The sequence below is a fragment of the Rattus norvegicus genome, chromosome 4, assembly GCF_036323735.1.
Source record: "Rattus norvegicus strain BN/NHsdMcwi chromosome 4, GRCr8, whole genome shotgun sequence".
Taxonomy (NCBI): Eukaryota; Metazoa; Chordata; class Mammalia; order Rodentia; family Muridae; genus Rattus; species Rattus norvegicus.
Genome location: NC_086022.1, coordinates 99,491,162 through 99,507,621, shown reverse-complemented (window position 1 = coordinate 99,507,621; position 16,460 = coordinate 99,491,162). Strand labels below are relative to the sequence as shown.

General features: G+C 40.7%; 1 gene segment (V, D, J or C); it reads right to left on the bottom strand.

Moving 5' to 3' along the window:
* Positions 1 to 2,113: 2,113 nt before the first annotated feature.
* Positions 2,114 to 3,153, bottom strand: LOC120102523 (immunoglobulin kappa variable 2-29-like). The segment is given in 2 exon segments: positions 2,114 to 2,688; positions 3,016 to 3,153. Coding segments are annotated over 2 exon segments (621 nt in total).
* Between the last annotated feature and the right edge of the window lie 13,307 nt (positions 3,154 to 16,460).

The following is a 16,460-nucleotide window of genomic DNA, read 5'->3' as shown; positions in this document are numbered from 1 at the left end:
CCAAGAGGGAAGGCACAAGCAAGCATCCTTGAATCTCACTTAGTAGGGGGAAATAAAATAGTCATAAGAGGAAGAAGGATGAAAGGAACTGGGTGGGAGAGGTGAAGCGAAGGGAATGGGGTGCTTCAGGATCAGATGTAGAAGGGACAGGAGGCATTGCCAGATGGACATGAGAATGAATAGAAATCTGCAACACACAGGGCTGGGAATGTAGGGGCAATCTTTGTGAGGAGACATAGACCCAAGGTAAGGGAGGAACTCAAGAGTTAATGGAGTTTTCCTCAGCTGGGAATCACAGATTTGGCAAAATGGAACCTGAAATGGATAGCTTCTGTAGCCATGTAGGAACACCAGTGAAGTGATAGGGACACCACCCCCTCACAAAACTTTCAAGCCCGAATTTATCTTATCTACAGGAAATATAGGGATGGGGCATGAAGCAGATTCTAGGGAAATGGTGAACTAATAACATGGCCATCTTGAGATCTATACCATGGGTAAGCACTAATTCTTGACACTATTAATGATACTCTGTTATAATTGTAATGCTCTGTGATGCTATGCTAGTATGACTGACCTCTGAGAGGCTCGACCCAGCCACTGACTCAGACAGAGCCAAAAGAGCCAAAGAGAAGATCGAGCTTGGGGACCTTTCTTTCTTTCTTTCTTTCTTTCTTTCTTTCTTTCTTTCTTTCTTTCTTCTTTCTTTTTGATTAAATTTATTTTTTCTTTCATTTTTTTCTTTATTAACTTGAGTATTTCTTATTTACATTTTGATTGTTATTCTCCTTTCTGGTTTCTGGGCCAACATCCCCCTAACCCATCCCCTTCCCTTCTATATGGTCTGCCCCTCCCCATCCTCCCCCTATTACCACCCTCCCCCCAACAATCACGTCCACTGAGGGTTCAGTCTTGGCAGGAACTTGGGGACCTTTCTGAAAGAACAGGAGGACAGGCTGAGGATTTGAAGGAGATAGGAACTTCACAGGAAGACCAACAAAATCAACTGACCTGGGCACTTTGAACACTCAAAGGCTGAGTCACCAATCAAATAACATACATGGTATGGATCTAGGCTTCCCAGCACATATGTAGCAGATGTACATCTTGATCTTCATGTGGTTCCTGAACAACCAGGGTAGGAGGTAACCCAAAAGCTATTGCCTGTATGTGGGCTATGTTCTTCTCACTGGATTGCCTTATCTGGGAGAAGATACTGTGTGAGAGGATGCACATAGCATTGCAGAGACTTAAGTGTCAGGGTCGGGGAATACTGGAATGGGTGGTAATGAGCTGAGAAGGGAAGCCGGGATGGAAGGAAGATCGTGAGTGAGACAGACTAGGAGGGGGAAATAAAAAGTATGTAAAGTATATAAAGAAAAAGTCATAATACTAATAAATACGGAGAAGAAAAGAAAACATTTTGACATGTGAAGGGAAGAGCATAATAGGTTATTAATAATTAACAAATCATTATTTAATTTTGAAAATAAAATTAAAATGAAGTTAGCAAACTGTCTAAATGGATAGTGACTCTTTATTAAATGAAAGAAGAAAAATGGCAACATAAAAGAAACATATGGAGTGAAGTATTGAGTCAATATTCAAAACCTGGAAGAACAGAGAATCTCAAATAAGTTCAATGACAAAAATCTCTACAAAAAGATCAAATACCAGAAACAAAAAATTATCAAAATATTAAAAGAAACACAAATTAGTAGGACCAGAAGAAATAAAAGATTCAAAAGAGCAGAAGATACCAGTATAAATATATTCCTACTCATCTGAAATTGTGCATGTGATTGCAATTAAACATGGATTCAATATAGCTAAATTACCTGAATGGAGTAAAAATAAACCATTTGCATGTTATAAAAGAAACACTTCATCAGTAGAAGCATGTTATGAAAGTTAGAGTGATGGACTAAACTTTACACAAAAAGCAAATTCGATAGAATTTATATGAATCTAAGTCAAAAGCATAAAACATGGCAAATGACAAAATTACCTAAAAAGAAGACAATTTAACAAAGGAATATATCTTGCCTTGCTGTCTGCTTTACCGGACAATAAGTGAAAAAGCACTCAAGGCCTGTTGAATTCAAATATGTATTCACTCAGCTATTTTCTCATTCTTTTCTTGTTTTTGAGTGATCACCTGTTTGCTTTTTTCCTGAGGCAGGTGCAAAATTTTTGTTATTGTGGCAATGAAGTAATAAATGAATGACCAGTGATCTGTAGCCAAGCTGCACTTGCCCTCAGCTGGAACCAATAATCTGGAGTTCCTCAGAAACTCTCTCTCATACATAAATAACATATTTGACAGCTGGGATGCCCCAAGCAAGGACATTTTTGTTAGGGTCTGCATCACTGTGGGAGGATCATGTGTAGCTTGGAAGCAGTAATAAACTCCCAAGTCCTCAGGCTCTACTCTGCTGATCTTGAGGGTGAAATCTGTCCCTGACCCACTGCCAATGAACCTGTCTGGGACCCCAGAAAACCGGTTGGAAACTTCATAGATGAGGAGCTGTGGAGACTGGCCTGGCTTCTGTAGGTACCATTTCAAATAAGTGTTTCCATCACTATATACCAGGCTCTGACTAGACCTGCAAGATATAGAAGCTTGATCTCCAAGTGTGACAGACAGGGAAACTGGAGTTTGTGTCAACACAACATCACTCCTGGAAGCTGAAATAATGAGAGAGAAGCACAGTCATGTTTATTTTTACATACAGATTTTTTATATACTAAAATTCACGTCATACCAAAAATTGAAATGCAAGCCTCAAGGTGCTTCTGGGCATAACTGAGATGATCCCATCCATCCATGTCATAATCTCCATTAAAGCACATGTTCCAATCTGGAGCTTCCCTCTAACAAATATACACCCCTGCGGCCTGATCCTGAGGGTTAGACCCATCTTCTCACACGTTGTATATTGTATGTAGTCAGGAGTGGCACCCACAGCTCAGAATCCCAACATATGCTCCTCTCTCACTTCCCTCTGTCCTTACCTGGAATCCAAAACAACAGCACCAGCAGCCTAACAGGCACTTTCATTTTGAAAAAGGAGCTTGAGGAGACACACTGAGAAGACTGATCAGTCACTGAAACAAAACAACTGAGCTTTTATTTCACACTAGGAAGGGCGGGCCTTCCCTGGAAAGCAATATGCAAAGGTCCCTGGTAGTGTGGCAGTATAGAAGGAAGAGTTATGCAGGATTCTTATCATAGTAGAAATGATATAAAACCTCTTCTATATTGAGGAGGCATGAGTGCTCCCAGACAAGCTCTGGAAAAATCTGAAAAGTTACTCACACAGGGCGGTTGCCTAGGTGGAAAAATATATATTTACTTTCAATCCAGAAGTCCGGGAGTACATGTTGTTCATAACCTGATAACCTTTGCTATCAGTAGGTTGAGGGCTCACTCAGATTTCCCAGAACATTTATTCTAGAGTCTCCCTCTGTAGACCTTTATCTTTATTATCCCTTCTTAGTCGGCTGAACTGATCCTTACACGAGATGTCATTGTCATATGTATTTTGCAAAAGAATTAAACTGTACTCATGCATTAAGCTTTATTGTGCACATAGAATTAAGATGATGGTTACCAGATATGTTTCCTAATGTACTGAATTTACATATATCTAAAATAAACTCCTTAATTTTGAGGCTCTATACATTTGACAAGGTGTCAATCTTACACCTGGTCAAATATTTGAAACAAAACTAGGCAACTTCTACAGTCTATTTCATTACAATAATAATTATTATTATATTGATAATATTATTATACAATATACTTATCACAATATAATTATTATATAATAAAATAATAATATTAATATTATTTTAATAATAACAATTTGGGCTAATCTCGGAACCTCTTTCTCTCAAACTCTTCTCAATTTTTGTCCCTGAGGTTCTTTCAGACAGGCACATATCTGGGTTAGCGTTTTTGACTGTGGGATAGCAACCCCTTTCCTCATTTCATGCCCTGTCTTCTACTGGAGGTAGACTCTACAAGTTCCCTCTCCCCACTGTTGGTTATTAATGTCCCTCCTTTTGAGTCCTTAATGTCTCTCACCTTCCAGGTCTCTGTTACCTTCTGAAGGGTTCCCCAACATCCTACCTCCTGAGGTTGCCTGTTTCCATTCTTTCTGCTGGCCTAAAGGCTTTAATACTTTATACCCCCAATATGTGGTCATGTTCCCCTTTTATACTCCCTGTCCCCTCTCCTACAAAGGTACATCCCTTCCTCTGAACACCTGCCAATTTCTTTCCTCATCCTCTGTTTGCAAGAGGATTTCCCCATGCAACCACTCCAACCCCACCGGTCTTCCCACACCCTGAGGCCTCTTGTCTCTGGAGGGTTAGATAATTCTTCTTTCACTGAGGCTAGACCAGGCAGTGCTCTGCTGTGTATGTGGTGGGAGCTTTATATTGGCTTGTTTGCTGCCTGGTTGCTGGCTCACTGTCTGATAGATCTCAGAGATCCAGGCTAGTTGAAATTGCTGGTCTTGCCATGCAGTCTCCCTTCTCCTCAGCTTCTTCCAGCCTTTCCCTTATTCAACCACAGGGGTTTCCAGCTTTTGTCCTTTAGATCAGTATAAGTATCTGCATCTGACTCTTGTGCTGCCTTTTTGGGCCTCTCAGAGGACACCCATTCTAAGCTCCTCTCTGAAAGCACACCATACCATCAATAATACTGTCGTGTCTTGGAGCTTCCTGTTGAGCAGGATCCAAATTTGGGTCAATAACTGAACTTCTTTTCTTTTAGTCTCTTCTCCATTTTTTCCATGAGGTTCTTTCAGACAAGCACATATCTGGGTTAGAGCATTTGACTGTAGGATGGCAACCCCTTCCCTCATTTAATGCCTGTCTTCTACTGGAGGGAGACTCTCTAAGTTCCCTCTCCCCACTGTTGGTTATTAATGTCCCTTCTTTTGAGTCCTTAATGTCTCTCACCTTTCAGGTCTCTGGTACATTCTGGAGGGTTCCCCATTCTGATACCTCCTCAGGTTTCCTGTTTCCATTCCTTCTGTTGGAACAAGGGCTTTACTACTGTATACCTCCAATATCCAGTCATGTTTCCCTTTTATACTCCCTGTCCCCTCTCACACAAAGGTACATCCTTTCCTCTGTACCCCTCCCAATTGCTTTCTTCTCTCTTCCAAGTGGGACTGAGGCACCCTGACTTCAGTTCAATGGCTTGTTAACCTTGTTGAATTCTGTCAACTGTATTCTCAGCATTCTGTACTTTTTTGGCTAATATACACCTATTAGCGAATATATATCATGAATGTCTCTTTGAGTCTCAGTTGCCTCACTCAGGATATATTCTTGTTCCATCCATTTGCCAGAAAAACTCGTGGTGTCCTCATTCTTAATAGCTGAATATTTTCCATTGTGAAATTGAACATCATTTTCTGTTTCTATTCTTCCTTTGTGGGACCAAAGGGTTGATTCTAGCTTCTCACAATCAAAATTAAGGCTGCCATGAGAATAGTGATTCATGTGCACCCTGTGGTATGATGAGACATCTATTTGGTATATGATCAAGAGTGCTGTAGCTGGTTCTTTAGGTAGATCTATTTCCTATTTTCTGAAGAACCTCCAGATTTTTTTTAAATTTTTTTTATTAACCTGAGTATTTCTTATTTACATTTCAAGTGTTATTTACTTTCCCCGTTTCCAGGCAAACATCCCCCTAATCCCTCCCCCTTCCCTTCTTTATGGGTGTTCCCCTCCTCATCCTCCCCCCATTGCCGCCCTCCCCCCAACAATCAAGTTCACTGGGGGTTCAGTCTTAGCAGGACCCAGGGCTTCCCCTTCCACTGGTGCTCTTACTAGGACATTCATTGCTACCTATGAGGTCAGAGTCCAGGGTCAGTCCATGTATAGTCTTTAGGTAGTGGCTTAGTCCTTGGAAGCTATGGTTGCTTGGCATTGTTGTTCATAAGGGGTCTTGAGCCCCTTCGATCTCTTCCAGTTCTTTCTCTGATTCCTTCAACGGGGGTCCTATTCTCAGTTCAGTGGTTTGCTGCTGGCATTCGCCTCTGTATTTGCTGTATTCTGGCTGTGTCTCTCAGGAGAGATCTACATCTGGCTCCTGTCGGCCTGCACTTTTTTTTTTTTTTTATCAACTTGAGTGTTTCTTACTTACATTTCGAGTGTTATTCCCTTTCCTGGTTTCCAGGCAAACATCCCCCTAATCCCTCCCCCTCCCATTCTTTATGGGTGTTCCCCTCCCCATCCTCCCCCCATTGCCGCCCTGCCCCCAACAATCTAGTTCACTGGGGGTTCAGTCTTAGCAGGACCAAGGGCTTCCCCTTCCACTGGTGATCTTACTATAATATTCATTGCTACCTATGAGGTCAGAGTCCAGGGTCAGTCCATGTATAGTCTTTAGGTAGTGGCTTAGTCCCTGGAAGATTTGGTTGCTTGGCATTATTGTTCATAAGGGGTCTCGAGCCCCATCAAGCTCTTCGAGTTCTTTCTCTGATTCCTTCAACGGGGGTCCCGTTCTCAGTTCAGTGGTTTGCTGTTGGCATTCGCCTCTGTATTTGCTGTATTCTGGCTGTGTCTCTCAGGAGAGATCTACATCTGACTCCTGTCGGCCTGCACTTCTTTGCTTCATCCATCTTGTCTAATTGGATGGCTGTATATGTATGGGCCACATGTGGGGCAGGCTCTGAATGGTTGTTCCTTCTGCGTCTGTTTTAATCTTTGCCTCTCTATTCCCTTCCAAGGGTCTTCTTGTTCCCCTTGTAAAGAAGGAGTGAAGCATTCACATTTTGATCATCCGTCTTGAGTTTCATGTGTTCTAGGCATCTAGGGTAATTCAAGCATTTGGGCTAATAGCCACTTATCAATGAGTGCATACCATGTGTGTTTTTCTGTGATTGGGTTACCACACTAAGGATGATATTTTCCAGTTCCAACCATTTGTCTATGAATTTCATAAAGGCATTGTTTTTGATAGCTGAGTAATATTCCACTGTGTAGATGTACCACATTTTCTGTATCCATTCCTCTGTTGAAGGGCATCTGGGTTCTTTCCAGCTTCTGGCTATTATAAATAAGGCTGCTATGAACATAGTGGAGCACGTGTCTTTTTTATATGTTGGGGCATCTTTTGGGTATATGCCCAAGAGAGGTATAGCTGGGACGTCAGGTAGTTCAATGTCCAATTTTCTGAGGAACCTCCAGACTGATTTCCAGAATGGTTGTACCAGTCTGCAATCCCACCAACAATGAAGGAGTGTTCCTCTTTCTCCGCATCCTCGCCAGCCAGATGCCCTTCAACAGAGGAATGAATACAGAAAATATGGTACATCTACACAATGGAATATTACTCAGCTATCAAAAACAATGACTTTATGAAATTCGTAGACAAATGGTTGGAACTGGAAAATATCATCCTGAGTGAGCTAACCCAATCACAGAAAGACATACATGGTATGCACTCATTGATAAGTGGCTATTAGCCCAAATGCTTGAATTACCCTAGATGCCTAGAACAAATGAAACTCAAGATGGATGATCAAAATGTGAATGCTTCACTCCTTCTCTAAAAGGGGAACAAGAATACCCTTGGCAGGGAAGAGAGAGGCAAAGATTAAAACAGACACAGAAGGAACACCCATTCAGAGCCTGCCCCACATGTGGCCCATACATATACAGCCATCCAATTAGACAAGATCGATGAAGCAAAGAAGTGCAGGCCAACAGGAGCCGGATGTAGATCGCTCCTGAGAGACACAGCCAGAATACAGCAAATACAGAGGCGAATGCCAGCAGCAAACCACTGAACTGAGAACAGGACCCCCGTTGAAGGAATCAGAGAAAGAACTCGAAGAGCTTGATGGGGCTCGAGACCCCTTATGAACAACAATGCCAAGCAACCAGAGCTTCCAGGGACTAAGCCACTACCTAAAGACTATACATGGACTGACCCTGGACTCTGACCTCATAGGTAGCAATGAATATCCTAGTAAGATCACCAGTGGAAGGGGAAGCCCTGGGTCCTACTAAGACTGAACCCCCAGTGAACTAGACTATGGGGGGAGGGCGGCAATGGGGGAGGATGGGGAGGGGAACACCTTTAAAGAAGGGAAGGGAGAGGGATTAGGGGGATATTTGCCTGGAAACCGGGAAAGGGAATAACACTCGAAATGTAAATAAGAAATACTGAAGGTAATAAAAAAATGTTATTTAAAGGGAATGGTAAAACGTCTTAACTATTTGCAGAGGTGTGGCATTGTTCTTTCTTTTATCAGGTTAGATGGGAAATCTTTATTAATTTCAAATAAGAAGGTAATTTTAAAAGAAATATGTGACACATATTCAGAAACACTTGGCTAGAGTACTTTTGTCAATAACTTGAGTTCGTTAAAATTATAAATGACCTAAAATTGACATGGAAGTTTCAGTATCTGAGGTATAAGGAAAAACGTTGTAGAGTTTAGGCAATAAGTTCCTGCATTCATTGTGGAGCACTTCAATGACAATAATAAGTCAATGAAACCTTGAAATCTGCTATACAATTCTAGACAAAGGAAGTACAGTCAGAAATAGTTTCATGAATAAAGCCTATGCCAGACCTGTCCTCTCCAATTGAAATGGAAAGGCTTTTCTATGGCAGACCACTGAAACACGGCACTACAAACAGACTGGCCAGACACCCCTAAGGCCCCTGCCTTTATATCCCAGACATCAGGATTATAAGCAAGCCAAAAAAGAAAAATATCTGTTTTGTGTTCTTAATGAAACACACTGTTTTTGTTTTTTCATTTATTCATTGATAGATTTTGTACCCCAATTGCAGATCTGCCTCCCCACCACCAGTTCATTCCATATCTGAAGGCCTATCTCCAAATAATCCCTTCCATTTACTTCTACCTCTAAGAATGTGGAGGTCTCCAATGGGTACCTATCTACCCTAGTCCTTCAATTCACTACCACTGGTGGGAATCTCAGTCAGGGACAGCCTCCCCCCTCACCCCCTGCCCTACAGTTGTTGCCACCCACGAAGAACAATGTGCACATATTGTACATATGTGAAGGGGTCTCTGTCAAGCTGATGTATGCTCCTTGGATAGTGGTTCAGTCTCTGAGGATACCCAAAAATCCAGATAAATTAGTTGACTTTGTTCATCTTCTTGTGGAGCCCCTAATACAGCCTGCTCCCGCAGTTTTTTTTCCCAACACTAAAACAAGACTCTAGCTAAACTGCCTAATATTTAGCTGTGCTTCTCTGCATCAGTTTCCTTGAAATGCTGGGTGGAGCCTCTCAGAGATAGTTATGTTAGGCTACTTCTGCAAGATTAACACAGTATCATAAATAGGGTTGGGTTAATTATTCCCCATGCAATAGATCTCAAGTTAAAACTAAGATTAATTTGGTCATTCATTCAGTCTGTGTGTCTTTGTTCCTATACTTCTTGTAAGCAGGGCATTTTTTTTGGTAAAAGGTTTTATAGGTCAGTTGTGGTTCTTATTCTTCCACTGTGAGTGGATTGCCACTTCAGGGTCTATATGCTTTACTACTAGGTGTCTCTGCTAGAGTCACCTGTAGACTCCTTGGAGCCTCCCACACCCTATTTCTCTGACATATCCTAGAGATTTTCCCTACTTGTCCACTGCTGATTTCCATTAACTCTACTGGCCCTCTACCCAAGGCTTTCCTTACACCTGACGGTCCAACCTCAACCCCTGTTCCCCTCTCCATTCCCTCTTCCACCAAGGTCCTTCCTATATCCAACTCTAATGAATATTTTATTTCCCCTTTTGAGTGAGATTCTAGCATCCTCCCTTGGGCCCTCCTTGTTAATAGCTTATTGGTTCTGTGGATTATAGTGTGGTAATCCTGGACTTTCTGGTTAATCTGTACTTATACGGGAGTACAAAACTTGCATGTACTTGTGGGGCTGAGTTACCACACTCAGGATGGTGGTTTCTAGCTCCATCCATGTGTTCATCAAATTTAGTGATGTCCTTGCTTTTAATAGCTGAGTAATATTATATTGTGTAAAAATAACACATTGTCTTAAGCCATTCTTCAGTTGAGGGACATCTGAATTGTTTCTGGGCTGTGAGACATCTGGGTTGTTCCCATCTTCTGATTATTGCAAATAAAACTGCCATGAACATAATTAAGTAAATATTTTTGTAGTATGGTGGCACACGTTGTGGTTATATGCCCAGGAGATATATACAAATGGGGTCTTGATGTAGAACTATCTCAAATTTTCTAAGAAACCAAAAAATGGATTCTCAGAGTGATAGTACAAATTTAAATTCCTACCAGCAAAGGAGGGGTGTTCCTTTGCTCCATTTCCTTACCAGCCTATGCTGTTCCTTGAATTTTTAATCTCTCCATTTCTGATTGTGTAACGTAGAATCACAGAGACATTTTGATTTGGATTTCCCTGATGACATTAGAGATTCCTCTGTTGAGAATTTTCTCATTTACTCTGTACTCCATTTTCAGGGATGAATTAGTGCAGGTGAGAGTGAGCTATCACAATCTTTGTGAGGTTGTATGTGTATCAGCTGCACTGTTACTGGGTGGTGCTATTTCTTTGTACTCACCTACCACCACCTCTGGTTCTTATAACATTTCTGCTTCAAGAAGGAAGTTAAAAAAACTAATTTTTCCTGCTGCATTATACAAAATACTGATGAGACTACTAAATATCAATATATAATAATACACTAATAATAATAAAAATTGTATAAAGTTGACATATGGGTTTGATAGCTGTCACAAAGACTTCATGAGCAATCATCTGTCCCCACCTCTGACAACCTCAATTTTAACCCTGGAATCCATTTTAAGCTTTTAATCCCCTGGAAACCTAGAGGTTTTAAGAAACTTTGAGGGGTCTTTCTATCCCAATTTAAGATATGTCAGCTTGAAGAAAGATAAGTAAATTAATAAGCACACAACTTTGTGGAAAATATGTCTTTATCCAGCCTGGAACTTGAAAGACAGTTGGAAGGCCTTTTATGACAGAAAAATAAAAGCCTTCAGGCCTTTAGGCCTTTGTCTCGAGTCAAACCAAAAGGCAGGAAGTTTGCTATCTTTATTATCTAGAAATTAGTCAACTTCATTGTTCATTTGTGACCCTTCTATCCATCTTTCTGCCTACCAGCAATCTAAGTTCTAGATTCTAACATGTATCTTATATATGTCAATTAAAGTCCTCATAGGGGACACCATTGTAAACTAGTATTTCTCTTCTTGCCCTCCTCTCTCTCTTTTCTTTTATTTTTAAATCACCCTTGAATTTGTCTTTCTTGTGTGAACACAAATTGATGCCATAAATGAAATACCTCTTTCAGTAAATTATATCTTTAATAAATCAAGAATGACCTGATCTTGCCTTTGCAGTTGTAACTGAGTAAGAAGAGGAAAATTTATAGTCAGTTATTCCAAAGGCACAGTACCCCTCAAGACCATCTTCATCTGAATAATGATCTGAACACATAGGACACCAGGAAGAGCAGCTGGGACAGCCCTGGCTCATGCTTTTGGTTTTCTAAATGGTTTATGTTTTGACTGGTCCACTGTGGATGGGTTAACTGTTGTGGTATCCACAGTAATAACTAGCAACATCTTGTGGTAGCAAACTGATAATACTGAAGGTTAATCTTTTCCAGACCCACTGCCACTAAACCTTGATGTGGTCCCAGGAGACAAATTGGATGCAGCATGGATCAGATGCTTAGGAAAGGTCCCTTGTTTTTGGTGATATCAGTTTAATGCATTGCCAATGTTCTGACTAGCTTGACACTAGATGGTGACTATATCACTTAAAGTTTCAAATGGAGACTGAGTCATCTGGATGTTACAACTAGAATGTGGCATGAGGGGAAGAAAAACAGCACAAAACTATGTAATGCTGCCTTCAAAGGTCAACACGGAAGTTTCTTGACAAGCCACGCACCATCGACCAATTGCCATTAGCAATGCTGTCCTCAATACCTGGGATCCACAGCAGCAGCAGCCCAAACAGGCAGGAGCTCTCATGTCTGTGCTGTGTTCTGATTGGGACTGACTCCTGTCCAGGTGTGACAACCTATTAACAAGTCCTCAGGACCATGGGCTGTTCTCTAGTTACATGCAAATGAAAAGAGTCTCCAGATTTGGTGGGCACAATTGCAACAGTGTCGCAAGATAAGGAACTGACCTTGAACCAGCCTCTCATACCAATGTTCTCTGTATGATCAAATTTTCTGCAGAAAATGTGTTTCTAGGATTCAAAGAACACACTGGCTCTGCTGTCCTGGGAGTTGATTTTTTTTAAAATTCGTTTGTTTCATAGGTAGTTTATGACATGTATTTCTTGATAGTTTTGCATGTTTGTCCATCTTTCACAGGTGCCATTCAAATAATAGGAAGATGCTATAGGAGTCATCTTTATTTTCTCATTTAGATATCCTTTAGGCAAGAAAGAGTTATTGGGCTTATATCTGAACATTAAGTTCTATGGTTACCTGTGTATACCACCAATTAATGATGTGAAGTATAAAAGAATAATAATCATAGATAAACTTAATTATTGTAAGATACTTATATACATTTGAGTTTTGAAAGAGATAAAAATATGTAAATAAGTAATGTATGCTCTACAAAGGTACACATACCTCTGGGTACATGATGTATATTTTCTAATGAAAAGCAGTCATTGATACCTGGTACGGGTGTATGATACCATAAGAATTCACAAAGATTAAAATACAAGGATATAAAGCAGAGGACACTCTGAGTGAGCAAAGTCATGGGTGAATGTATATTATCGAAATTAATGGCCTTATCAAGGAATTCAAGGCATTGGATTCACAAAACTTTGGCAAATCAAGTTTCTGATTTGGTTCAGCTCAAAAGAAATGACCTTTCTGAAAGTCCTGTATGAGTTTTTATGAATAATTGAACCGTGTGTGAAAAGACATTCTGTTCTCGTTTTGTAGAGTACATGTGGAGACCAGCTGACTCCTCTTATACTGAAGCTAATAACCATGCTAAGGTTTTAGGTTGCAGGGTGTGAGGGGGTAGCAAAATCAATAACCTTAAAACCTGGTTTCACTCTAGCACTGTAGTGATGACAAACCTTTCCATTAAGGACCCCCCTAACTGGAAAGACATGTTTTCTTAGTGCCACCTACAGGATATTCTGTCAAAAACATGACAGAATCAACTCATTATCTAAGTCCCAGTGTCCACAACCCATTTCCATGGTTCCTCTTACACCTACTAACAATTGTTCCTCTAGCGTCCTTACATTTCTCTGAAGTTTGCAGTCTAATGTATAAAATGGACTCTAAAAGCCTGAGGGTTGGTCAGCCACATCATAAAGAAACATATTTATTACATCTTCCATTTATTCACACACTTAATTGTACTCAAGAGCTCAAATGTGCTGATGGCTTTTCTCAGATTGCTACAAACATAGATGCTCTGAGAAGAGAGAATTTTAGTTATGAAATTTTCTCCATCAGATTGGCCTATGGTTAATTGTTTGTGGGGGCATTTTCCTGACTAATGCTTGGTGCCAGAGGACTTAGGCCACTGTGGGTAGTGCCCCACCTGGACAGCTGGTCTAGGTTGTAGTCCAATGTCTTTCCTTCAATTCCTGCCTCCAGGTTTCTGTATAGAGTCCCTACCCAGACTTAACTCAAAGATGACCTATAGGGAGCCTTGTGGAAATAATGGCAGAGCAGAGAGATCCGGGCTTGACCTGATGTCACGGTGTGACCACAGCAAATAGGAAGAGTGTGAGAATGCTGGTGCAGCCTGAGGACATCACTGACCTGACCACAGGAAACAGGCCGAGTTGAGTCACAGAACTGGACTTTAACTGGAGCTGTCCCAGCTTGAGGACATCACAGGAGCGACAAGGTCATGGGTAACTGGATGAAAAGGACCAATGTGGCCCGGTGTGAAGGCATCACGAAGCGCTACAGTGACACAGCGACCAGGACACAATTAAAGAGTGAAGTGTTCTGGGCACTGGAGTCCGGCGATGGTGTCACCGGGCACGACAGAATAGCGGCGGTCCTGAGGGACCCAGGCCACTGCATTCAAAGTGCTGACCCGAAATCTTGATGATGGTGTCACAGTCTTGGCGACAGCTGGGACTTGCAGTACACGCGCAGTCACATCTTCTGAGGCTCTTCCCACAGCTTGGCAGAAGTGTATGTTACTGATGCACAGTGAGCTGTGCTTTGGGATCCAGGTAATGTCAGTCATGGTGACAGGGGGCGGGGCAGATGCTGTGAGTCTAGCCCTTTACTTGCCTACTCTGATTCAATTGCTTCTAAATGATGCGTGCATGAGGGTAGGGGAAACGAGATGTCAAATGCACTTTGGGGTTTGGCCTCCATGGTGGTGACGTCATTCGCACCCCCACACTTCTCGACTAGGTGAGGTCCCAGCTCTGCCTGAGTGATGGCTACAGGTGTCACCCTAACCCTCCACAAACCCTGAGACTCCACCCATGGAACCGTCCATCAAGTGTATCAAAGCCCCCACTGTCAGTCCTTGAAGGATCAGTGCCAGCCAAGGCTCCCCTGTGAATCACTCGCTGCCCAGGCTAGCCTCAGACATCATAGTGACTGTCAATACTCTGTGACCAGTCAACTCATTGCCTTCACCTCAAGCCTTGCCCTCATCACAGCCCTGTTATTCATTAGTGTGTCATGAATACTCATGAGACTCATTTGCATGGTCCTAGCCACGTGAGCTTTTTGTCAAGTGTGGCTCTGCCCCACCTCTGTCAGTCATCCGCTGTCAGTCATTAAAGGATCCCTATCAGACTTCAAAAAAAAAAAAAAAAAAAAGAAAGAAAGAAAGAAAAAAAAAAAGAAAGAAAAGAAAAGAAAAAAAAAAGAAAAAAAGAAAAACAGTGATTGGATGTTGAGAGGAGGATGTTTTCCTATGTAGTTTTTTTAGTTGTCAATTGGAGTTAAGGGATTGGAAGTATATATTTAAATACATTATCTTTGAAAATTGGTGTTTTTCTACCTAAGACAACATAGCAATTAACTCAAAGTGAATCCCAACTTTTAAAAAATGAACAGCAATATCATTTCAAAAGATGGAAATTAAGTTTCCTCTTCTATATTCTATCTGATTTCATTCAAGAATCAAATTTCAGAGCAGGCGATATTATAGTTACAAAAGAATAGCAGATTATAATTAATGATTGGATTAATTTTCGAGAGTTATGAGAAAATGTATGGAGATTTACGAACACATTTATCAAGACTATTCAGATTGTGCTTTCAAAAATGTTGAATTTTATTTTATGTAAATTATCTTATCCAAAACTAAACTATTTGAACACAGAAGGACTTTTATTATATTTTAGTATTTTATTCTTGTATCTATCATCTACACAATAAAGTATAACCAAAGCAAATGGTACTACTCTATCATGGATAGTGCACTTTTTATCACATTTTAGACTTTTCAGAGACTATTTATACTGCTTTGATTTTACTGTATAACATACTTTTGTAATAAAGTTTGTTTTCAGGTGTAAAAAAAAAAAGATGACCTATAAGGTATAACCTGAGTAAAACCTTTTCTATCCAAATTAATGATCTGGCTTTTGTGATCCTCATTAATGTCAAAGATGTGCCTTGGGCAAATAGAGCAGGACTTGAGGACACTTGTGAGTGAAGTGATGGAGAAGAGAGGAGGCTGATTGTCCCTTGTATAGTTGATCCAGACTCATCCTTCCCATCCCAGAAACTCTCCCAGAACTGCCTCTGCCTGCCAAAGTCAGGCAGCCAATGAGGGATCAGTGTTGAGAGCAGCTGGTAGGGAAGATCCAGATACATACAGGGGCTGCAAGAGTTAAAGAAGAGAAAGGGTAAAGCAAAAACATACACACACAAACACACACACACACACACAGAGAGAGAGGGAGAGAGAGAGAGAGAGAGAGAGAGAGAGAGAGAGAGAGAGAGAGAGAGAGAGAGAGTCTCTTCCCTTTTTATACTCCTAAAGACAAAGGTTTTTTTTCTACTAGGAAGAAAATTATCTAATTGCAGAAGTTGCAAATTTTTCAGAGGTAATCCCCAGAAAAGCATATTCCCCCAAAATAGATTAAAATCGTAACACAAAAGACAATTAAAACAGGGTATTGATTATGTATTTCTTACATGAAATATATATAATTAAGCAATTCTTATGTATATTTCTTTCCAAAGCTCATAGAAACCTCAAAGCAGTTATCTTTACTCATTGATTAACAAGGTATAAAAAAACCAAGTCAACAATAGCAAGATTTCCCTTGCTGCTGGACAACAAAAGCTACTTACTAAGGAGCAAGTCAACTTTCTTACATCATATTTTTGAAGTTCTGTTTGGTTAATGTGGATAACCATTTATTTTCTGTTTCTATACTCATAGTACAAGCATTTGCTCTTTATTATGACCTAAT